The sequence below is a fragment of the Carassius carassius genome, chromosome 7 (assembly GCF_963082965.1).
Source record: "Carassius carassius chromosome 7, fCarCar2.1, whole genome shotgun sequence".
Lineage (NCBI taxonomy): Eukaryota > Metazoa > Chordata > Actinopteri > Cypriniformes > Cyprinidae > Carassius > Carassius carassius.
The window spans coordinates 21,240,011-21,266,840 of NC_081761.1; the positions used below are offsets into that span (position 1 = coordinate 21,240,011).

The 26,830-nt window shown below is 38.8% G+C and overlaps 1 protein-coding gene across 2 annotated transcripts in view; it reads right to left on the minus strand.

Moving 5' to 3' along the window:
• Positions 1-26,830, minus strand: part of ubac2 (UBA domain containing 2) — a 75,514-nt gene that overhangs the window by 26,451 nt on the left and 22,233 nt on the right. For both annotated transcript variants that reach the window (XM_059554164.1, XM_059554163.1), the window contains exon 7: positions 26,129-26,383. In XM_059554164.1, the coding sequence (XP_059410147.1) occupies positions 26,129-26,383 (255 nt within the window). The remainder of the gene's footprint in view (positions 1-26,128; positions 26,384-26,830) is intronic.

The following is a 26,830-nucleotide window of genomic DNA, read 5'->3' on the forward strand; positions in this document are numbered from 1 at the left end:
CAATTAATGATTCCCTTTTTACGGTCATTTCAAAAAATCACCACGGCAAAACCATTCAAGCTATCCAAAACCAATTCACAATTTAAGTTCCTCAATGTTTTTTCAACATGTAGACAAAGTTTGGTGTGTCAAGTGTACTTCTCCTCTGAGCACTATGCAATAATTCACAGCAGAATTTCCCCAAAAATCCATATTCAATTCAAAATAGCCAACTTCCTGTTGGTCGTAGCTGATGACTGTAAATTAGAAAGTTGTCCATCTTGATAAGATCAATATATGTACTGAGTTTGGTGTCTGTAGCTAAAACTAACCCCCCCACTTTTGACAAAAGGTGGCGCTATAGAGTGCCTCCTTCACACGCTTTTAAAAGCTTTTGCCATTGTCTAACTGTCACTAATACTGATATGTGTTCTGAAAAATCACCTGAAAAGTATTCCAGTTTTACATGTTGCCACGGCAACAATATTTTTAGATATTGTTAGATATTGTATAAAGCCTATATAAATCTGCCCAGCAGATTTATATAGGCTTTGTTTTAACATTATTCTGATGAAGTTTGAAGCAAATTGAGTAAAAATAAGATGCTGAATTCAAAGCATTTTGAAAATGACACACTTCCTGCTGCCAGTTGGTGGCGCTATAACTTTGACTCCTAATAGTCACATATATGCGATCGACATCATACAACGAATAATCTGATGAAGTTTGATTAAAATCAGGTAGTGTATGTGGATGCTATTAGACACGTCCTGTTTCTCATTTCTCGCCATAATTTCAACACCTCGCCACGAGCAAACCGTTCGAGATATCAAAAATCCCCTGGCAATTTTTCATCCCCAATGTCTTGAGATCATGTTGACCGAGTTTGGTGGCAATCGGGTAAAAAACCTATGACAAGTATATCCAATTCCAGAGCATGCGCTTTTTACATAACTCTAAATAGCTGACTTCCTGTTGGGCGGAGCCTATGACATGCAATACGAAAGTTGTTCGGCACGATGAGATCTATATGTGTACTGAGTTTCATATGAATATGTGCAAGTATGTGTGAGCTATACATAACCATATCTGACTGTGATCCAGGGGGCGCCATAGAGCCCAGCCCGGGTCCCAGCCTCTGCAGGCTCCTAAAGGCCACAGAATCCAAAGTGTGCACAAATTTTCAAGAGTTTTTGAGTATGTTAAGGACTGTTTTACCAACCCGTTATTAGATGCTGTGGCTTTGCCCCTTCATAGGCGTGCAAAAACTTGATTTCAAAACAGTATCATAGCTATTAAACTTTCTTGTTGTGTTTTTAAATATGTATTTAATCTCAGAACAATCCCCAAGCAAATCTGATTTTGTGATGGTTGTGCTTTAAAATGAAATGATCACAATCCTAATTTAAGTGATGAAGGATTTTTAAAAGTCTGACAGTCATTAGCTGTTGAGTACTCTACTGTTAACCCCCGGCCTGTTTACATGTTTCAAAAGATTAATGGTTGAAGCATAACATACTTAAAGTCTTAAAACATGTAAGCAAATGTTATCAGTTACAGTACTTTTTAAAGAAATTGAAATAGTTACACTACCTTTTAGATTTTAAATAGGGTAATTTGTGATCTATAACCTATTACAAGATCATAGTAACATACCCAAAACTATGCATAAAATAATTCCACCAAGGACTCAGCTACAGCTAAATGTTAAAACAAAACTTAAGGTCCTTGATGGTAGTTTGTGAGGAGTGTGTGTGAAAGCTGCGTGGTTTGAAAGAAAAATGTTTTAGCTTATATATGTGATTTTACTACAAATTATAAGTATTCTAACTAAGAAAACATAATATGTTTTTATTTATTTTTTAATTTCCAACCAAACCAGTTGTTCGCAGTTAAAAAGTCATAAGAATGTTTATTGTGTTTTGAAAAGAAAAGTAAGTTATGATATATAAATAAGTCTTTTTTTTATTGTTTAACATCAGCCACCATGCGTTTATGAGGTTATGTATTTCTTCTGCTTCATGTACTTATCGGTTACTGTATACATATTCAAGAGAAATGCACAAACTCAATTGTTTTAAACGATCTAAAGCATTTAGTCTTCAAAGAAAACTTCCATCCATCCATCCATCTTCTTCCGCTTATCCGGGGCCGGGTCGCGGGGGCAGCAGTCTAAGCAGAGAACCCCAGACTTCCCTCTCCCTAGACACTTCCTCCAGCTCTTCTGGGGGGACACCGAGGCGTTCCCAGGCCAGCCGGGAGACATAGTCTCTCCAGCGTGTCCTAGGTCTTCCCCGGGGTCTCGTCCCCGTGGGACGCGCCCGGAACACCTTCTCGGGAAGGCGTCCAGGAGGCATCCGGAACAGATGCCCGAGCCACCTCAGCTGACCCCTCTCGATGTGGAGGAGCAGCGGCTCTACTCTGAGCTCCTCCCGGGTGACTGAGCTTCTCACCCTATCTCTAAGGGATCGCCCAGCCACCCTGCGGAGAAAGCTCATTTCGGCCGCCTGTATCCGGGATCTTGTCCTTTCGGTCATGACCCAAAGCTCATGACCATAGGTGAGAGTAGGAACGTAGATTGACCGGTAAATCGAGAGCTTCGCCTTGCGGCTCAGCTCTTTCTTCACCACGACAGACCGGTACATCGACCGCATTACTGCAGAAGCTGCACCGATCCGTCTGTCAATCTCCCGTTCCATCCTTCCCTCACTCGTGAACAAGACCCCAAGATACTTAAACTCCTCCACTTGAGGCAGGAACTCTCCACCAACCTGAAGTGGGCAAGCCACCCTTTTCCGACTGAGGACCATGGCCTCGGATTTGGAGGTGCTGATTCTCATCCCAGCCGCTTCACACTCGGCTGCAGATTTTAAATAGTGTCTTGGACACTCGGGTGAAGAGAGGGGCGGAGCTGTCAACCGATCACCACCTGGTGGTGAGTTGGATCCGATGGCGGGGGAGAAAGCTGGACAGACTCGGCAGACCCAAACGTACTGTGAGGGTCTGCTGGGAACGTTTGGCCGAGTCTCCTGTCAGAGAGATCTTCAACTCCCACCTCCGGCAGAGCTTCAACCGGATCCCGAGGGAGGCTGGAGATATTGAGTCCGAGTGGACCATGTTCTCCACCTCCATTGTCGAAGCGGCCGCTCGGAGCTGTGGCCGTAAGGTTTCCGGTGCCTGTCGAGGTGGCAATCCCCGAACCCGGTGGTGGACACCGGAAGTAAGGGATGCCGTCAAGCTGAAGAAGGAGTCCTATCGGGCCTGGTTGGCTTGTGGGACTCCTGAGGCAGCTGACAGGTACCGGCAGGCCAAGCGGACTACAGCCCGGGTGGTTGTGGAGGCAAAAACTCGGGCCTGGGAGGAGTTCGGTGAGGCCATGGAGAAGGACTATCGGTCAGCCTCGAAGAGATTCTGGCAAACCGTCCGGCGCCTCAGGAGAGGGAAGCAGTGCCCTACCAACGCTGTTTACAGTAAAGGTGGGGAGCTGTTGACCTCAACTGGGGATGTCGTTGGACGGTGGAAGGAATACTTCGAGGATCTCCTCAATCCCGCTGTCACGTCTTCCATTGAGGAAGCAGAGGCTGAGGGCTCAGATGTGGACTCGTCCATCACCCAAGCTGAAGTCACCGAGGTAGTCAAGAAACTCCTCGGTGGCAAGGCACCGGGGGTGGATGAGATCCGCCCTGAGTACCTCAAGTCTCTGGATGTTGTGGGGCTGTCTTGGCTGACACGCCTCTGCAGCATCGCGTGGCAGTCGGGGACGGTGCCTCTGGGATGGCAGACCGGGGTGGTGGTCCCTCTTTTTAAGAAGGGGGACCGGAGGGTGTGTTCCAACTACAGGGGGATCACACTTCTCAGCCTCCCTGGGAAAGTCTATGCCAGGGTACTGGAGAGGAGAATCCGGCCGATAGTAGAACCTCGGATTCAGGAGGAACAGTGTGGTTTTCGTCCAGGCCGTGGAACACTGGACCAGCTCTATACCCTCTACAGGGTGCTGGAGGGTTCATGGGAGTTTGCCCAACCAGTCCACATGTGCTTTGTGGATTTGGAGAAGGCATTCGACTGTGTCCCTCGCGGCGGCCTGTGGAGGGTGCTCCGGGAGTATGGGGTCCGGGGCCCTTTGCTAAGGGCTATCCGGTCCCTGTACGACCGGAGCAGGAGCTTGGTTCGTATTGCCAGCAGTAAGTCAGACTTGTTCCCGGTGCGTGTTGGACTCCGGCAGGGCTGCCCTTTGTCGCCGGTTCTGTTCATGATTTTTATGGACAGAATTTCTAGGCGCAGCCAGGGGCCAGAGGGGGTCAGGTTTGGTGACAACACGATTTCGTCTCTGCTCTTTGCGGATGATGTTGTCGTGTTGGCCTCATCAAGCCAGGACCTTCAGCATGCACTGGGACGGTTTGCAGCCGAGTGTGAAGCGGCTGGGATGAGAATCAGCACCTCCAAATCCGAGGCCATGGTCCTCAGTCGGAAAAGGGTGGCTTGCCATAAGTTTCATAAGTTTTCAAAGAAAACTTATGACAACTAATTTTCAATTTAATATAAGTATTTTCGTGTTTGTGACCTATTTTGTTTGTTAGTGTATTTATGTACTTGTTTGAGTATATATTTGTATTTATTTTGCTTGCATGTTCATGTTTTCTCTATGTTTATGTTTGTGTGAGGTGGAGTGTGTGTGTGTGTGAGTGTGTGTGTGTGTGTGTGTGTGTTTGTTTGTGTACTTGTTTGCATTCTCAGTACTTTTATGTTGAGGTTAAAAGATCTAGGGGTTTAATAAAAATTATACATGTAACTTATAAATTTAACTAAAATAAACTAAATTAACTCAAATTAAACAACATTTCCCTATATACCATGGTCTGACTTGTTAAAAGATCTCACATCCTTTTGACCAGGAAATGAACTTTCAGCTAACCTCACACTCACAAGCCCATGTCATAAAGTTGAAATTGTCACCCTCTAATCGCTGAACACAAAATTTTGAACTTTAGCTGACCTGCAGCACCACCATTTACAATGTCAGAACCCCTCAAAACGAATCAGTTTACAAAACCATTAGATGTTTTACAATCTTCGCTGACATGGTCGTAACAGTAAACACAAAGACGTCAGATGCCAGACACCAGACGCGTTTCTATGCACTACTTGAGATGAAATATTTAACCTTACATGTAATGTTGTAAAAGTTTCTTTGGCAAGAAAATACCATCTTGACTTACCACATTCATTCCTGTTTAATATTTGTATGCGTCTACAGGGTTTAAACTGATATAGCAATGCCAGAAGTTAACTCCTTACCAGTCACCCCCCATTTTTTGGCATGGAGACAGAAATGACATACCCAAAATAAAAAAGTTTCTGCTCATGATTCTTTCTGACTAGATACATAATCAACATTTGTTCACAAAGCTGACACTTCAAAGTTTACTGTTCAGGAATCAGAATCACTCAGACTGTTATGATAATAGATATATATAAGCTCAAACATAAAAACAAAAATAAAAATATTAAAAACATTTTTTAAATGTATAAAAAAATTGTTGATGTAAGATATGAGTTTAGAAATACAGTATAGCGGCTTCCGGTCGAGCACGCAACGTGATGGCTGTATAAAAACTGCAGCTCTCGGCATTTTTAGCTAAAAAGCCCAGAAAACTCGAAAATCTTCATATAATTTTGCTAAACAAGGAGGTATAAGACGGGGCGATGGTAAGAGACAGGCAGACTAAATCGAAATCAAAGAAACAGACCGAAATAACGAACGAGGTAACTGAAGCTAACGAAGACAGCGACCTAGCTAGCGCTAGTACTGGAGTGGAAAACGAGGGCAATATTGACCTACGAGCGATTCTCATGGAAATTAAAGACTTCAGAAAAGACAATACCCAACAACTCCAGGAAATAAAGGGGGAAATAAATGCTACCAATGCAAGACTCGTGGTGGAAGATCGGTGGAAGATATCGTGACAGAGCTGTTTAAAATTCAGTCCAGACTCGAGACGCAACTAACTGACCAAGAAGGGAGATCGAGGCGAAATAACATAAGGATCTACTCCATTCCTGAAGGTGAGGAAAAAAATGCCTCCTCAATGATAGACTTTATCGAAAACCTGCTAAAAGAAAATCTGCAGCTCCCCACAACCTTGAACCTCCAGATAGAACGGGCACACCGCGCGCTCGCCCCAGCCCCACCCGACGGAGCCCCGCCACGGTCCATCGTTGCCCGCTTTCTGAGCTACAGGACTAAAGAAGAGGTCCTTAGAAAAGCGTGGCAGAAGAAAGGGTTTATTTGGAAAGGTAAACAAATAAACTTGGATAATGACTACGCACCCAACGTACTTAGACAAAGACAGTCATACGCGGAGGCTAAGAAGATACTGAAAGAAAGAGGGATACGGTTTCAGACGCCATTCCCAGCGAAACTGCGGGTGTTTTACTCGGATGGAACACGAGTTTATACCACAGTCGAGGAAGCAACGAAAGACATGTCTGAGAAGGGTCTACCCGTCACAGTTATAAAACCACCTGCGACGATGATGGAGCAGTTAAAGAGACTGACGTGGTCCGTGAGTGACCGGAACCGGAGAAAGCAGCAACGAGATGGAGAGCGCACAACACGAGCAAGACCGTCGACTAAAGAAAGACTGGAGCAGTTTCGAAGGGAGCCAGTCTAAAGTGACAGTGGAGTATGAAGGAAATATACTAAAAGCTTCAGGTACTCTTAAGTGCTTTAGTGCAATTTTGTTCTAGTATGTCGGTTAGACACGAAATTATCAAAGAGCAGACGATTTTTGCATACAAATAATGCCTGCGTATTTTGATTTGACGCCGGGAAACGACAGTTTTTATTTTTATTTTATTGTATTATTATTTCATTTGTTTGTTTCTCCACACAAAGAATGTGGGAACTGAGCAACAAGGACGCTTCAGCAGAGGGCCCACCCCTAACTGGGGGGCTTACCCTCCGAAAGACTTTACATCAGGTCTTATTACAGGGTTATATAATGATAACCCCACTAATGGGAGCTTTTTCATTTTGGATGTTTTCAAGTATATGTTATTTTAGTTTTTCATCTATATGTTTTTGGTTCGCTGCCGTTCTATGCAGCTTGAAATCTGTTTTTGGGACAAGTGGAAATACTGGCTCTGAAAATATGTCTTACCTAAATAATAATGACAGATACTAATCAATTATTGAATATCCTCTCCTTCAATGTAAATGGGGTGGTAAATCCACAAAAGAGAACCAAAATATTGGCTAAATTAAAAAAGGAAAAGGCTCATGTAGCCTTGCTCCAGGAGACACACTTATCGGACGAGGAGCACAAAAAATTAAAGAGAGGCCCATATAAGCATGTTTTCTCATCATCTTACAAGTCAGGACATCGAAGGGGGGTGGCAATCCTAATTTCCCAACAAACCTGTTATGAGCATTTATCTGAAAAGAAAGATAAAGAAGGTCGATACATTTTGGTCAAGGGGAGAATTGATGGCTTTCTTAACATATATGCACCACCTGGGAGCGACTGGCTATTTTATAAACATTTATTTGAAATGATGATATCAGAAACTCAGGGAATGTTGATATGTGGAGGTGATATGAATATAAGACTATCTAAACTAGATAGTTCATATACAAACTTACCACAACAAAAATTACTCACCAGAAAGATAAACTGTATCATGACCGAAACTGGAATTATTGATATCTGGAGAGAGACTTACCCCTCTGGACGAGACTACACGCATTATTCTGCACCCCACTCTACGTATTCTAGGATAGATTACTTTTTTACCTTTAGTAAAGATAGACACAGAATTAAAACATGCAACATTGGCACAATTGATTTATCGGACCACTCTCCTGTACTTTTATCCATCTACACTAATAATAAACCTAAATCAACAATCTGGAGACTCAATTCAAGTATATTAAATGATCCTAAAATTAAAGAACAACTACGAACTGAAATTGATTTATATTTTAAGGAAAATGACAATGGAGAAGTTACTCCATCCATTCTGTGGGATGCATATAAAGCAGTAATAAGGGGGAAGATAATTGCCTACTCCACCTTGTTAAAAAAACAAAGAAAAGAGACTTGAAAACTTGAAAAATTACAAACCAATCTTAAGGAGTTACAAAGGCAGCACAAAAGCTCATGAGACAATAATACAAAATTGGAAATAAAAAGATTACAAAACGAAATTGACATAATTTATACTGAAGAAACTCAGAAAAGGTTGTTATATATAAAGCAAGGATATTATGAGATAGGGGGTAGATCTACAAAATGGCTGGCATATAAATTAAGAAAACAACAAGCTGATAGCGCAGTTTATAAGATTAAACATCCAAAAACCGGATTAATACACCATGATGTGGAAAAAATACAACAGAGCTTTGAAACTTATTATAAAGACCTATACTGCCAGCCAAAGTTGGATAATGACAATTTGGTGGGAAAATTCTTAGACTCACTGAACCTACCAAAAGTGACTGAACAGGAAAATAGCAATTTATTAAAGGAAATTACAGATAGTGAAATTAACGCAGCAATAAGTAGGCTAAAAGCTCATAAGAGCCCAGGCACAGACGGCTTTACATCCGAATATTATAAGACGTTTAGAGAACAACTAACTCCAAGGCTACGAGCGGTCTGTGACTGGGCCCTCAAAGGGGGAGAGACCCCCCCCTCATGGAAAGAAGCAACAATTACGGTCATACCAAAAGAAGGCAAAGACAAAACAGATTGTGGTCAATACAGACTGATCTCTGTCCTAAATTTAGACTACAAAATTTACACTTCAATAATAGCTAAACGACTCGGCAACATTATGCCCAATCTTATAAAAACAGACCAGACAGGGTTTATTCGACAGAGGCAGACCCAGGACAGTATTAGACGGACTCTGCATGTCATACAACACATCCAAATTAATAACATAGAAGCAATGTTGATAGGATTGGACGCAGAGAAAGCTTTTGACTCCGTGAGGTGGTCATTTCTTTATCAAGTTTTAGCTAAGTTTGGTTTTCATGAAACCATTATCAAGGCAACCCAATCAATTTACAATAAATCAACAGCTAGGATTAAAACAAATGGCAGCTTGTCAAAGCCATTTACATTAGAAAGATCCTGCAGACAGGGGTGTCCTCTCTCCCCAACCTTATTTGCTCTGTTTATAGAACCTCTCGCCCAGTGTATAAGACAAGATGATCTAATTAAAGGAATAAATATGCAAGGAGGGGACCAAAAACTATCTCTATTTGCAGATGATATCTTGATTTATTTAGGCCAGCCAAAGGAATCGATACAGAGGCTGATGTCAACACTTGAAGAATTTGGGCTATTCTCAGGATATAAATTAAATATTCAAAAAACTCAGGTTTTGACTTTCAACTTTGAACCTCCTAGAGAATTACAAAACAAATATAATCTTAAATTGGGCCAGAATTCTATTAAATATCTTGGGGTAATTTTATGTAGAGACACTACAACACTATTCAAACTAAACTATGAACCATTAAATTCAAAAATTAAGTCAGATCTATCAAGATGGAGTCTTATCCCTTCTCTAGGGCTAACAAACAGAATTGAATCAGTAAAGATTGGCATTTTGCCACGTCTCTTGTACCTTTTCCAAACCCTCCCTATTGAAGTTACTAAACAACAATTTGCTGAATGGGATAAAATAATATCTCGCTTTATATGGCAGGGGAAAAAGCCAAGGATAAAATACAACACGTTACAAATCACAAAAGATGGGGGAGGCCTGGCACTGCCATGTCTAAGAGATTATTATTACGCTGCTCAGTTAAGACCCCTTGTATGCCTATGTAACCCAACTTTTACAGCAAGGTGGAAAGACATAGAGGAGGCTACCACAAATGGCCCCCCAATACAAGCCATGGTAGCAGATAAGAGATTACTCCCTCACCTGACAAATAAAGATAATCCATGGATAAAACTAACTTTTAAGATCTGGCATCAAGTTTGTAAAAATAATAAACTAACCAAGGGAGTTGCGATGTTAAGATGGTGTGCATATGACACAGATTTTACACCCAATAAACATGATAAAAGATTCAGAGAATGGACAGAGAAAGGCCTCACCTCTTACTTCACATTTACACATAAAGGACAACTAATAGACTTTCAAACTCTCAAGGGAAAACATGGCCTAGTAAATCGGGACTTCTATCGGTATTTGCAAATGAGAAATAGATATGAGGAAATTACAAAGAGAATCACAGACAGAAGGGACAACATCATTCTGAATATATTTCGGTTAGCTTATAATGTGAATACCATTACAAAAATCATATCAAGGCTGTACCAAGGTCTCCAAGCAAGCAAACCAATAAACACGCAATACGTCAAAAGGAAATGGGAAAATGAAATTGGCACAGCAATAGATGAGAATGACTGGGAAGTAATGTGTAAAATACAGTGGAAGACAACTTGTTCGTTAACTTGGAGAGAATTTGGATGGAAAAACATAATGAGATTTTTTATTACCCCCGCCCAGAAATCTCACCAAAACATAGGAACAGGATGCTGGAGACTGTGTGGCGTCAATGACACTAATCATTATCATATATTCTGGGCCTGCCCAAAGGCTGTACCCTTTTGGCAAGAGGTACATAGATGCTTGGAGAATATTTTTCAAATTAATATTCCTTTTGATTTCTTACATATGTACCTAGGTATGGAAACCCCAAATCTGACTTTGGCTGCAGATAAGTACCTGCTTAGGATTCTTTTACTGTCAGCCAGGAAGGCAGTGACAAGAAAATGGCTTCAACCAGACCTACCAGGTTCTGATGAATGGTACAACATTATAAACCAAATATATATAATGGAGAGACTCACTATGACCTTAAGATTAGAAAAGGAGAAATTTATAGGTTTATGGTCTAAGTGGATTGCATATATAAGTGCAATAAGACTGGATCTTGTCTGAGGTCTGAGCAGCGAGGGCAGACGACACAGGGTTGGGAAGGGGGTGGTCAACAGGAGAGAGAGGATTGAAATAAACTGTAGTTCTGTTAGGTAGTCTGTTTGTAGTTTTGTGTAAATGAAACAAAACCTTATCCACTTGCACCTTTTGTATATAGTTTTTTTTTTTTTTTTTTACGTTTTGGTTTACATGTAATCACAAAAAGGTCAATATATATATGTGAGGCAATTATAATCTTTTGTTTTCGAACCAAATGTCTCATTTGGAAAAGTGCATAACTAATAATATAAGTATAATTCACTTTTTTTTTTTTTTGCCTCCAATGTAAACTGTGAAATGTGAAAGATCCTTATAATGAAAAGAAAGTAAAAAAAAAAAAAAGAAATACAGTATAGCTAAAGCCACAAGTCTTTCAAAACTTTATTAGAAATTTCACAATCTAATCTGTAAAACTGTGAATTTTATGAAATATTTTCTAAGGCCATGTCATGTGTGTTTTTAGAGAAGGCTAATCTGATTGATTTATGGCACTCGTCATCTCTATAAGATCTCACATGTAAACACTCCTGTGTGCTTTGTCTGTGTGTTTGGCTTTGAAAACTCCCCGATTCGTGATTCTTTTGTTTTCACCAAACGAGTCTTTCACACATCTGCCAGGTATGACACATTAACCGCATTATTCTTTTATCATTATTCTTTTGTTTTTATTCCACCTTTATCAGCATTTTTTTGTGGTATTTTAATGTTTACAAAGCAACAAAGCAACGATCTCACTTCAGTCTCTGTATGCATTTAGCCCTTATTTATCAAAAGTCTTACTATAAAAATACAACAAAACATTTTCTTACGACCTTACGTGAATTATTGTGACAGAAATGCATTATGAAGAAGAAATGCACCTAGTAGCATTAGAGCTAATGTCAGCATTAAGCTACATCAGACAATTTATTAAATTATTAGTACACTTTTACTCAAAACTCATTTTGCGATCACGGGTGGAATTTGGACGTTTACTCTTGTAAACATATGCTATTTGTAGCCTTTTTCATCACTGTACAAGTTAGCATTTCCGATGTAAATTTTTCATATTTTTTATAAAAATGCCCCAGATCTCAAGAAAATCTCATACCAAGCTTTTCTACCGTACTCGCAGGTTTATTATTCAGATATTTCGTTTGTACAGAGGTGTTTCAGTGTTGTTGTGAGCAGATATGAATCAAGAAGTGTTCATGAACCATGTGACACGATCTGACGCTGTCCGGTTTTGGACTGTCAGATCGTCAAGCCGAACGTCCAATTAGAGTCTGATTGGGTCACAGCTCGACTACACGGAAGCAAACACACAGAGACAGCGCTGGGAAAGGCTATTTATCATCAGATCGCATAAATCAGTGGAAAATGAATAGAAATTATGATTCTGTCTAAAGAAATATGAAGCGAACATTAGTAAATATATCCATATATCTCATATATGGATATATTTACATACATATATTCAATTGATGCACAGTTTGTCCAGATCAAGTAAGAGAGTGATGTTTAAACGTGGTGTGAAAGTGAAATAATAAACTGGGGCCGTCCACAGAGCTTGCACGTAAAGGGGTTAATATCGACAACATAAAATACATATTAAAGGATTAAGGCTACTAAAGTATGTGTGAGTGACTTATTAAAATAAAATAAAACAACACTAAAGAAAAAAAAAATATATATATAAAGATAAAGAAAAAGTAGGGGGGTAACAGATTTTCACATTAAGAAACCAAAGTCCTCTAATAAAGAATACAAAAATCTTGCTTTGGGACTTTTCATTCCTTTTAACGTCTCCAAATACATCACAAATTCCTCTTTAAATGCCACTAAATGTGGGGGAGTTTTGAAAAACATACATTTATGAATGTAGATTTCATGCGAGAATTTAATATTGACAAAATAAAAGACATATTCAAGGATTTAGGCAAGTAAAGTAAGTGTGAGTGGCTTATTAAAATAAAATAAAACAACACTTTTTTCCCACAAGGAGTTTTGTTGAGATGAAAAATACAATCGTATAGGTTAACCTAATTTTAAAGTAAAAACATTGGTTGCTTTGAACATAAACACAGAAAGGCATACATTACTGGTAGATTTACAAATACGGTCTGAGATTACACTCAATTTTCGTTCACACTCTGTACATCATAAAACAAAATAAATGTAAAATAAATAAATAAAACAACACTTAAGAAAAAAAAAAAGATAAAGAAAAAGTAGGGGAGTTACAGATTTTCACATTAAGAAAACAAAGTCCTCTAATGAAGAATACAGAAATCTTGCTTTGGGACTTTTCATTCCTTTTAACGTCTCCAAATACATCACAAATTCCTCTTTAAATGCCATTAAACATGGGGGAGTATCAGAGGTGTCAAGTAACGAAGTACAAATACTTCGTTACATTACTTAAGTAGAAATTTGGGGTATCTATACTTTACTTGAGTAATTATTTTTCAGCCGACTTTTTACTTCTACTCCTTCACGCAAGTATCTGTACTTTCTACTCCTTACATTTTAAAAATAGCTTCGTTACTGCTATTTCATTTCGGCTTGTTTTCATTCCGGCTTGTCATCATTCAAAAAAAAAAAAAACCTTTCCAGGTAAATCGCGCCATCCGGATGGAGTGAATTTGATTGTGGTTGGATGAGAAGTATAAACATATACCATTCCGACACCCTATTGGTTTGTACGTGATCCATCACACCTGCACATGACACAAATCACATCACACTCCAGCAAGGACATAGCCAGTGTTGGGCTCGTTTATCAAAAAATATATTTATTAAAAGTAGGGTTGGGTATGGAACCGGTATCCGATCGCCTCAGAGTCAGTCCCCTTAAATTTCAAATGAAACCGGCGTCAGACCGGTCTCCTCCCGTCTTTCAGCGCGCTCTTCATTCTGCAGGCCGCGAGCGGACTCATACATAGACAGAGGACACAAGGTATGTGTTTATCGATAGATTGTTAGAATATCCGTATCTGTGCAGTTGTCATAAATACAGTTTACAAAAGGTCACGAGGGAGCAGTCAGTTTCTCATCTAGCTAACTTACTGTAAAGTTATCGCTTGTCACACCACAGGTGTTTCCTCCAGCGAAAATCTAGCCCTTAACACATATGAACGAACACATACTTTAATTACACTTATTTAAATATACTTAATCTAACCATACATACTTTATACATACACATACTACTGTGCAAAAGTCTTAGACACGTTAGTATTTTCACCCAAAAGAATGGTGTTCGGCCAGTTATTTATATATTTTTTCTGTAGTGTGTCAGTATAAAATAACAGTTTACATTTCCAAACATTCATTGTGCCGTTGTCAGACTGCTTGTGCATTCAATATCGCACTAGATTATTATTAAAATTAATGGCAAACTGATATTTCCTTCTGACACACTACAGCAAAAGATATAAATAAATGGCTTAAAACCCTTTTTTGGGGTGAAAATACTAATGTGCCTAAGATTTTTGCACAGTACTGTACTTTACAAACGACATTGTTGCTACTTTATAAAGAATGACCATACAGTAATTCACAGAACTTAACTAAAGACAGTGAAAGACAGCACTCATTTTAACTAAATATCAGAGAGATTGACTGGGATACAGTAGAAACATTATGTGTGGTTTTGTATTAAATAGATTAATTAGATTAAGGGAAGCATAACTTGAGAAATGAGAGCATCCAAGGAGCGTGGGAAAGTTATGGATTTATTTTTAATATTTCTAATGTTCTTTAATGTTATCCATAGTTTTTTTTTTTGTGGTTCTTTTTTTTAAGTATCGGTTCAGGCACCGTTTAGGTGCCGGTACCATTATAAAAGTATCGAATTTTTACCAAATGGGTGCTTTCTCTTCATCCTCCACAAATTAAGCTACTGTAGGTAGTTTGATAGCGAGACGTTTTAAGAAATTATTGTTTGCGATTGATGATACGATTGACAATGTTGTGATATCTATGCTATACCAACTTTGTAACTCGTTACCCCCCACACTGGACAGACGTATGTAGCAAATACAGGAAGCTATCAATCAAGAAGGTATCAGGATTATGAGTTATTTTTCATTTTTTATTAAACACTTGGATTAATCATTCATTTTGACAGCACTATAACGTTTATTGTAAATAGGCAACCATTCAAGAGTAATTGTTACTAAGCCTGCACCAATGTTCTTGTCCATTGCCCTCTGACATGCCTCTGAAGTTTGACTTTTTGCACCATTACAATACTTATAGGCAACTAGCCATCATATCTCTAGTCCTTTAATGTATTTGCATTGTACTAAAGTGCATTCATTTTCAATGGGCATAAATGCGGCTGAAACAGGTAGCCTAGTGCATCCCAAATTTTTCAGCATGAACATTTTAATATAACATTATAGTCATTATGGCCTATGACCTTTAGAAAAATGTTTTTTTTTTTAGGAGGTGGGGTAGTGCACAATAGGCCCCTGTGGCGCGGCCTAAGCTTTTGTTCTTAATGGAATTTTTTGTCCTTACATTACTTTTATACTTTAACTAGTTTTTAAACCAGTACTTTTACACTTTTACTTGAGTAAAAACCTTGAGTTGATACTTCAACTTCTACAAAAGTCTTTTTAAACCCTTAGTATCTATACTTCTACTTGAGTAATGAATGCCAATACTTATGACACCACTGGGGAGTATTGAAAAACATACATTTATGAATGTAGAATTTCATGCCAGAAGATAAAATTGACAAAATAAAAGACATATTCAAGGATTTAGGCTAGTAAAGTAAGCGTGAGTGGCTTATTAAAATAAAACAAAACAACAAGGACTTTTGTTTAGATGAAAAATAAAAATCATATAGGCTAACCTAGTTTTAAAGTAACTCATATACACAGCTGTATTTAAAGATCCTGAAACAGGACACACATGTTCCAAGGGTTAGGTATAGAATAGCAAAAATAACATCTAATCATCTGACAGTTTATACTAAAGAAATGACTGCCATATTTTTGGCTCTTCAGTGGTTTTAACACATTAATATACCTAAAGTAGTCATATGTTCAGACTAATTTTCAGCACTATCAAGTTTAAAGAGTGGTGTGGATCAGATAAAAACTTTAAAATGTCAGACATAGAATTTAATACTCCAATGAGTATACGTGGCAAATTAAATGGGGAGGTGAGAATAAAAGACAGCATTTATATAATATTCAAATAACAGTTGGAAATGAAAGGAGATTTTTGGGAATAACAAAGGAAGACAGCATAATATCTCGCCATAGAATTGGACACATTGCACTTAATCAATCATTATTTATAAGAGGAAAACATGTTTCTGGACTTTGTGTTAAATGTGATCTTCCTGAAACAGTTGGACCTATTTTAATAAAATGTAAAAGATATGACAACAAAAGGTTACAACTTACAGAAGCACTTAATATAGAAATATATCAGATCTCATTTTAGAAATTGTTAAATAAAGATGTGACTATAGAAATGTTTCACAGATTAAGTATCTCAAAGAGTTGATAAACAGGATTTAAAGAATCACTACTAAGTTTATTATTATTATTATTCGTTTTATTTTTGTATTTCTTTTATCTCTTATGTTTGAGTTAGTTTTCATTAACGTCAATGCTCCACACTCTTGCCCTGTAGGTGGCGGTAAATGCACCTAAAGCTTTGCATCAAAGTAGAAGAAGAAGTGGTTTGAGTGGGACCGGACGTAAGAATTCTGACTGTGTCAGCAGTGCTGTGAGGTCGATCCACCGGAGACGACGCAAACTCTGCTGGGGGATCTTTTTTTTCTTTTGTTTAACTCTCTGTCAGTAACGGTCTCGATTTTTAAAATTGTAGTTCTAGAGTACAGCATAGATTTGAAAAGTATCTTGTCTGATGCATTTTATTTTAGATCCGCGTTAATGCATGCCATCTTTTTTCTTTTGTTTTAACTTTTTCTAACATTGTGACAAACGCAAACTTTTGGTTTGTATTGTTGCTTTACATTTTTCCCTCTTTTTTTAGTTTGAGGTAAGTTACAAATGCTATAAACTCTGTAACCTAGTTTTCTTTTCTAGCTGGAAACAAAACACCTTTTTAAATTGCAATGCTACAAGCTCTATGGAGTGACTGGTTCACGCCTCTGTTTGCGCGAACGACCAATGAACGTCTGCGATCTTAAGCGGGAAAAAGTTCCTTTGTCTCTGGGGAAACACCCCCTCACGTGAGTTATAACTGACAGAATTGAGCATTTTTCTTAAGAAAGATTGTATTTCTGAAACGATGCATCTTTTTGTAATTTGCCGTCGACATTCGACACAGTCGGATTTTTACAATTATAAAGACACCATAAATGACATATATAACTGATAGAAACATGACGTTACATTCATATGCAGAATTACACACATTTAAAGTTTGATTAACACACGATAAAACTGCAGATACTCCAATTTATATGGGGAAACATCTACTGCACAAAGAGGCAATACTCAATACATTTAGAATACATTGAGAAAATAAAAGGGTACTATTCTCTTTTCTAAGAGTTAGCTTAACTGTCCTGTTTTCCAAGTGGGATCATAAAGTTTTATGAGCTGGTCAGGAGTAGGGTTACAAATCATGATTCTATGTGAGAACATTCATTCCAAAAACATTTCCCATTTACAAGTCAGCAACTTATAATCCTCGCATAACATAACTATTTTATGCAACACACAAACTTATTCAAAATACATATTATTAAGGACTTACATAAAAAGCGTAAATTGTGTGTGTGCTTATGTGTGTGTGTGTGTTGTGGAATGTGTTTTGTTTCTCCTTTGAGGCTGCTCACGTGACTGTGGAATTTCTAGTCCAGTGTTGTAAATAATTTAATTCCAGCCAGGCTGGCGCCAGGCATTTAGTTTAGAGAGAGTTGGTTTTATAAGCCTGAATTCAAAATCTACAAGCTTTGGGTTTGCATTGTTTTAGATTCAACGAACCGTGATTCATTAGTTCAGAACCCATGAATCGATGAACTGCATATACGTTACAGAACGTATCTGATAGTTTTTGACTTTAGTTGTTTTAGATGAATAACCAGTAACCTAGTTTTCTTTTTATTTAATTTGTAACAACTTTAACACCGTTTTTACACTTTTCCAAGTACAAAAAAAAAAAAAAAACGATCATTACATTGTTTCTATTTCGTCTATGTTCATAACCTTTTGCTTGAAATGCACGGAGTATTTAAAACCTAAATAAAAACTTCCCTTATATCATTTTCACATTTTAAAGTTACATTAAAAAAGCACATAGTTCCCACACTCACACAAAACACTTTTCCCTCCGCCGAAATTCCTTCTCAGGTTCATTTTGAGGTCACACACGTAAGGTCACACATGGGCTGTACAGGGAGGGGAGGGGGGTTCCAAACAAGTGTCCAGAACAGATGGCTTTTATGACCCTCATCAATCAAATTTTTGGAGACAAGGCACCCAGGACTCACTCTAACATGAGCCGCATCTAAAAGGCAAAGGGGGAGATGTTGCTTAAATTTGTAACACCGTTTTCAGGATTTCTCAGAGGGCAGGCTTCAAGTATAACTTGTTTGAAGTAATGGTGCTTCATATAACATTATCCAGAGAAACAAATGTTAATGATAAATCCCCTGTGATGTTTGTGGCTACTGTACACAGGCCACCAGGGCACCATACAGACTTTATTAAGGAGTTTGGTGATTTTACATACGAGTTAGTTCTGGCTGCAGATAAAGTTTTACTAGTTGGTGATTTTAATATCCATGTTGATAATGAAAAAGATGCATTGGGATCAGCATTTATAGACATTCTGAACTCTGGTTCGGGCACCATAATACATCTAAAAAATGCATTAAAACCGCTCGACACCGCTTTAACCAGGCACGAAGTTCTGGAAAAACTGTGCCCAGATCTTTTCCCATTCCTTCTCTCATCTAGTCTAAAACTTCGAAAATCTATTGCACGAATGACTTGGACCAACCAACACAAGTTTCGAAAACAAAAATAGGAAATTGATTTTAATGGCCTTTTCTCGGAGCGCGTCCAGGTTTTTTTATTTTTTTGGAACACGTGTCACACATCAACAGCTTCGGACACATGCACAACAGCAAATAATACTTCTGCACAGTGTTTCTCTATTTACAACAGAAATGTGAATTCTGCTGGTATTCAGACAGTCTCATGCATACAGATACAGATTCGGGCTAGAATCACCTACGTATACGATTTTTTTGTTGTTTCTGACATTTCTAATCATAAACACAGCCATGTTGAAGCCTGCAGTAAATGTTTTGCATTATGGCAGTCCACTCTGCTTATTGTTTTTCGAGAATGTTGCACTCCTGTTTGTCATTGTGCATGTAACTTCACGCCAATAAATAATCAGAAATATTGGTCTTTACCAATATATTGAATCTTTACATTTGTCCTGCCTGTTGTCCATAGATTTACCTATATTTGGTGTTATTTGTCGTATAAAACTTAAATTTTACAATCGATTCAATTAACACATCACTCAAACCAAACAGGATTTTTTTCAAAGTGACAACCCAAGAAAGCAAAGTAAATGGTCTCTCATTTGTAGGTTGCACTGACACCTAGCGTTGGATGCAAGTAAAACAGTATAACAGTACCTCTTTTTTTTCTTCTCACCTGAAATTCATGCAATAAACATGTTTTTGACAAAGATTTCAATTTTTTTGTGGTCTATGTAGCCTGCTTCAAAATAAGGTTCGCAATGATGCACCCGAAGGCACGATATGCTAATTTGCTAATTTGTTTAAAATCATACCTACGTAATCACCATCACCAAAATTTTACTTTTTTACATTGAAACTTGAAAAAAAACAAATATATAGACCTACTACCTACCCATTTTTTTTTTTTTTTTTTTTTTACTGTTACTGCAAACCAAACTATTTTTAGGGAATGTCCCTACAGTGATATCACTGACTTGATTATAAATAAATGCACAGACACTATTTAAACTGAACAGAGATGACATCACTGAATTCAATGAACTGCCTTTAACTGTCATTTTGCATTATTGACACACTGTTTTCCTAATTAATGTTGTTCAGTTGCTTTGACGCAATGTATTTTGTTTAAAGCGCTATATAAAGGTGACTTGACTTGACATAACACAGCTCAAATGCTTCCTACTAGTGTGGCCCAAAACATTTAGCACATTTAGTTTTAGTTATATTAAAGATGTTTACTTTTACATTTTGTTTACTTAAATGGGGTGTCATCTCATTTATCATCAGTAAAATATGGAGTGCCACAAGGATCCGTCCTAGGTCCCCTTCTATTTTCAATATACATGTTGCCCCTTGGTAATATTATTAGAAAATACGGAATTAGCTTCCACTGTTATGCTGATGATACTCAGCTATATATTTCAACGAGACCAGATGAAACTTCCCAATTATCTAAGCTAACAGAGTGTGTTAAAAATGTAAAAGATTGGATGACAAATAATTTTCTCCAATTAAATTCGGATAAGACAGAGATATTAATTATTGGACCAAAAAACACCACACAGAATCTTGTAGATTACAATCTGCAACTAGACGGATGTACTGTTACTTCCTCTACAGTCAGAAATCTGGGTGTTATATTGGACAGCAATTTGTCTTTTGAAAATCATATTTCCAATGTTACAAAAACCGCATTCTTCCATCTTAGAAACATTGCCAAGCTACGAAACATGTTATCTGTTTCTGATGCAGAAAAGCTAGTTCATGCTTTCATGACCTCTAGACTGGACTATTGTAATGGACTTCTAGGTGGTTGTCCTGCTTCGTCAATAAACAAGCTACAGGTAGTCCAAAATGCAGCAGCTAGAGTCCTTACCAGGTCAAGAAAATATGATCATATTACCCCAATTTTACAGTCTCTGCACTGGCTACCTATTAAGTTCCGTATCAGTTACAAATTATCATTACTTACCTATAAGGCCCTAAATGGTTTAGCTCCTGCGTACCTAACTAGCCTTCTACCACGCTACAACCCATCACGCACCCTAAGGTCACAAAACGCTGGACTTTTGGTAGTTCCTAGGATAGCAAAGTCCACTAAAGGAGGTAGAGCTTTTTCACATTTGGCTCCCAAACTCTGGAATAGCCTTCCTGATAATGTTCGGGGTTCAGACACACTCTCTCTGTTTAAATCTAGATTAAAAACGCATCTCTTTCGCCAAGCATTCGAATAATGTATCTCTTAAATTGTGAGTGTAGTTGCATCTGCATTTTTATTCTTTAGCTTGGGTTAAACTAATTTTACTTTGTTGGATCAGCAGCTATGCTAATGATGTCTCTATTTTGTTTCTATGTTTTGCCACGGGATTTACATCCCGTGGTAACTAGGATTTACACAAGCTCCAGTCTGGATCCAGAACACCCGAGAAGAGAAGATGCTGACCCTCAGAGGACCCCAGATGATGCTAACCTTGAATCAACAAACAGAACTAACAATTATTGCTACATGTGTGACTGCATCCTATAATTACTATTAATTAATAATATTGATAGTTCATCATCTAGCTGACTACGTCTTGTATTATTATTATTATTATTTTTATTTTTCTAAAATCCTGTCAAACGTGCACAAACTACTAGCTACTACTAAATATTGTAGAAACATAATTTTCTGTAAAGTTGCTTTGTAACGATTTGTATTGTAAAAAGCGCTATACAAATAAACTTGAATTGAATTGAATTGAATTGTTGATGCTTAGTCCCATCCCATGCAAGAGTGGTTCAAACTGTCCCATATTAAACCAATAAGTAATTTTTTGAACTACTACTTAACATATTGCTTTGGAAAATGAACGAAAACAAAGTGAAAGTAAAGTCTGTCGTGAGTGAATGAATACAAACACACAATAACACATTTGCATGAGAAAACTCTCCGAAAAAGCACAAAAAACACTCAACAGAGTACTTTGACATAAAACAAATCAAAAACAAGGATGAAACAGTGGTACATATCTGATAAAGCACTGGAATTTATGTCTTGGGTCGCTAGGCGATGTCCCGGTAAAATCGATTCTGACACAGATCACAGCCAACGAATCGATCATTTATATTATGTATTAGGGGTGTAACGGTACGCAAAAATCACGGTTCAGTACATACCTCGGTTTTAAAGTCACGGTTCAGTTCATTTTCGGTACAGTAAGGGAAAGAAATGCAAACATTAAACTGCAGGTTGTTTATTACTATAAACTTTTTTTAACAATTTGTTTACACTTTTTTTAAATACTTTTTAATAAAATATATATAAAATAAAAAAAGAATAAGAAATAAAATACTGCTGCAAAGTTCTCCACTAAATAAAATACTCTCAGTCTCAAACCAATATCATATAATAAAATATAATGAAAAATAAATAAATAAATAACTATGATTACAGTGCAGCATTACCAATCCCAGCTTGTAGGCCTGCTCATATTTAAAAAAAAATATATATAACTTTTCCAAAGTGTAAAGTGCAGCATGAACAGTTTCAGTTTTTAGACCTGCTCAGATTTCGTTATTGCGTTGGACCGATCAGAATTAAAAGCAAAGGTCTGTTTAAATGCCGACGGGAGCTGCGTTTGAATTACAATCGTTTTTTTCCTAGTTGTAGTGATGTTCACACTCGCGTGATGCCTTTTGAAAACCTCAGGCCGGTGATACACTGGCATATTGCACCTGTCAAACATAGTCTATTTTGCCGTCAATACTGTTGACGGTGTCCTTTATCAGTAGGCTTTATATTTATGCTCAACATGAAGTATAGATATTGTTGTCGTGAAGACAAGATCCTGGTCTGTCAGCGCCTCGGCGGTTTCCCTCTATGTCACCTACAGTAGCAGCAGCTCGTCAGGCACGATTCTGGTGTGTAAAGACACAGAAAACGTGAAGCAGCCGTCACGCAACTGACAAACAGCAGAAACGCCACGCTCACGCCACGCAGCCAGTGTGTCACCGGCCTTAGAATCAGCTGCAGGGCGGGATTTGCGCTGAACGCGAAGACTTCCGCCACTTAATATGTTCGTTTGGAAACACGAAAATGTATATGTTCCGCAAACAAAATATTGCATTCGGTCATTCGGTACACACATGCACCGTACCGAAAGCCCTGTACCGAAACGGTCCGGTATGAATACACGTACCGTTACACCCCTATTATGTATATTATGTATACTAAGTAAATCATTATATAATCATACAGTTTATAAAGATAGTTGCACTATTTTTTTTCTGTTGCACTCTGAATATTTCTCACTCATTTTGTGTGTAGTTTGTGAATCATTTGCACTGTTTTTGCACTGTATTGTTGAAGACAATTTGTGCAATTGTTTTTACTATATGCTGCATAGTTTGTGTTTATTGCTCATACTCAGATTGAAAATATATTTCTCAGAAAAAGAAAAATGAAATGCAATTTATCTTTAAAAGAAAATCTAAATGAATGTTTTATGCCTTCATTTGATAAAGATACAGAATTTCTGAGGGGAAAAAACATTTCATAAGGCTATTTTAAGAAAATGTTTATAAATTAAGTTGTTTTATGCATTTAAATAATTACACATGCTAAAAAAAAACATATGACGAAGAAAAAATAAAACATTTCATTGGGCCCTAAACATGTATGTAATGAATTAACCCTTTGTAATCGTCGGGAAGAAGGAGGCGGGAACCGGCGGACAATCAAAACGAAACTTTAATAATTCAAAATAAACACAAAACAGCGCACCAGCCCCTCACGGACGACTGGTGCGCACAAATAAAAACCAAAACACAACTAAAAGCCCAGGCCTGGTCCTCTCTCGTCCTTCACTGTCGTCGCTCCAGGTTTATATCCTTCCATCTCCTCTGTGGGACTCAAGACCGGTGGTGGGTCGCAGGTGTAGCGGATTTCCCAATCACTCCACCGGCCTCACTCGTGTTCCCACATCCCTCGGCCCCGCCCCACTCGTCACATACCCCCATCGCCCCTCGCAGGCTGGGGGGGTACCCTCGAGACTGCGCTCTACTCCCCCCTCCCCCTCCCTCCGGGGGGGACCGCTCACGGGGACCTGCGGGAACCTGGGGGTAGGACAGACGAGGCGAGAGAAACGGAGATGGAAGGAGGAGCGACAGAGACGAGAGAGGGGAGAAAAAAAATAAAAATAAAAAAAATAAAAAAAATTCCGGTTCCCAGACGCACTGCTGCTCGGCCCTCCACCGGCTGGGTGATCTCCTCCGCGGTGCCTGGCGGTGGCACTGGACTGCCCTCAGCGGGCGGCACGACACTCCTCCGCCGCCCGGTGGACGGCGACGGCTCCTCCGGTTTTGGGCAGCCGGCAGGAGTCCCCCGTTCCCTGCTCCTCCGGATTCCTTCACGGAGGCAGCAGGCTCTGGCCCCCTGGCGAATGGCGCCGACTCCTCTGCTCCCTCACAGATGGCAGCCGTCCCTCCATATCGTGGGCGGTCGGCAGCGAGCTCGCCCGTCCCCGGCAACTCGCTCCAGTCCACCGCCTCGAGCGTCCATGGCGGCATCCTCCTCGCCAGCTCGATGGCACCGCAGATTCACCACAGCGGCGAGGGATCTTCAGCAGCGCGTCCCTCCTTCTCCCGGCTTCGGCACCACTGTAATGATTTAAAACTCCATAATCATCGGGAAGAAGGAGGCGGGAACCGGCGGACACTCAAATAACATTTTAATACAAAATAAACACAAAACAGCGCACCAGCCCCTCACGGACGACTGGTGCGCTCAAATAAAAACCAAAACACAACTAAAAGCCCAGGCCTGGTCCTCTCTCGTCCTTCACTGTCGTCGCTCCAGTTTTATATCCTTCCATCTCCTCTGTGGGACTCAAGACCGATGGTGGGTCGCAGGTGTAGCGGATTTCCCAATCACTCCACCGGCCTCACTCGTGTTCCCACATCCCTCGGCCCCGCCCCACTCGTCACAATGTAATTTTTGTTAAACTTTTAATAAATTGCTGTGAAAATTTATAAGTGTTATGATTTAAATTAATTAGACATGCTTTTTGATGAATACAATTACATTTAACCATTAAAAAGGAGTTGAGAAAAAATAAAACAGATTTTATAGGGCCCTAAAAATAGGGAAAGTAAAGTAATAAGTAGTGAAGTTACTTATCAAATGCAGTAAATAGTTTAGTAATCTCATTACAATTTACAGAAGTAACTATTAACTAATAACATTTTTTGAGTAACTACCCCAACACTGAATATTATAATGTTTTCTCTAAATTGATTTATCAACTTTTAATACTTTTTAAGATGCCGCGGACACCAGGTAGCATCTCTACGTACTCAGTCGCTTGCCAACACTGAATAACAAGCACTGGTGAATAAAAGAGATTTAGATCTTGATAATAACACACTGCTACTTCACAATGCTGAGATATTCTCAACCAGAGGTTCTCAGCAAGGGAGCTGGGAGCAACTAGGAGGGCCCAACAAACTTCCAAGGGGCTGCAGGACTTGATGACTTAAAATTACTCTAATAGATTTTTATGAATACAACTAATACTCCCATGATTCATATTTTTAGTCGATTAAAATAAGTAAGGGATAATGTACATCCAGCTGGTTGTTATCTAAGAATATACCCCGTGAAGGAAAAATATTGCCTCATTAGTGCTGGACAACGGGGTTTTTGACTTAAAAACTTAACGACTGTTCCAAACCTTGGCTATAAGTGATATTAGGGCTGCACAATAAATCACATGCAATATTTAATGAGCATCTTGTCAGTAAAGCCGGTTCTGTAATCAGGGGTAAATCGTTGTCATTTGCGCGCTTTCACATTGAGCAGCATTTACTACAAAGATCTGTTGTTTACTGACTAGCTGCGCAAAACCACGATCATATTTTGCTCGTTTTGGGCAGCTTGTCATAGACTTTAACCAGCTTTACTGACAAGATCCGCATTAGATATCCCAAACAATTTATTATGCTGCCCTAAGTGAGATGTTCATCTGACCTTTGGAAGGAGTAAGCTGTATGCCATTCATGGCAAGGCTAGTTCTTCTGTGCCATGTGAAGGGGTTGTAGATTAACCCAATGGTTAAAAGTCTAGACTAATAACTAAAATGCTAAGACAGTCACCCCAGTTAGTTCAGAACAAAAGTATAGTAGGAGTACCTGAGCTTGTTGTTGCTGTGCATTTCTCCTGAGGTGTGCCAGCTGAGACAGGAGCAGCTGCTGGTCCAGCATATCCATCCTCTGCTGTCTCTGGATGTCTAAAGTAGCACCCATTCCCAGCGGAGCTTCTGCAGTGGGCTCAGAATCGGAGAAGACCGGCTCTAGGAGGACAGCACCACATCTGGCTGCCCATCCTGGAACACGTATGAACTTCTGGACTGCCAACTTATTACTATAATACAACATGCCTGCGATCTGGAACAGAGTGATTGTAACAATAGAGGTTTACCATAAAAAACATGACAGTAGCACAAGTGTTTTTAGAAATACCATGTAAGCATTTCAAGACAAATCTACAAGGAGCCAGAATAAATAGTCTATCAAATCAAAAGATCTTTGTTGCTTTTAGACCATGTTTATAATCTTTGAAGCCATCTACAGTATATGTAAGTTTACTTCGAAAAGCTGACACAAAGTTTCCCCTCATCCATGAAAATGGAATAAATGCAATGTTCTTTAAAATGAGAACTTTCCTTCGGATGCCACAAATCGAACTAGCACACCATGTATTTTTGTGACAAGATTAAAACAAAACTACAGTATTCATTTAAAAAAATAGAAATGTCTTCTGACCCAATTTCCTGTTTTAAAAAGAAAACCTTCGAAAACTGTGTCAAAGACTGTACATTACCCAATAGAGTT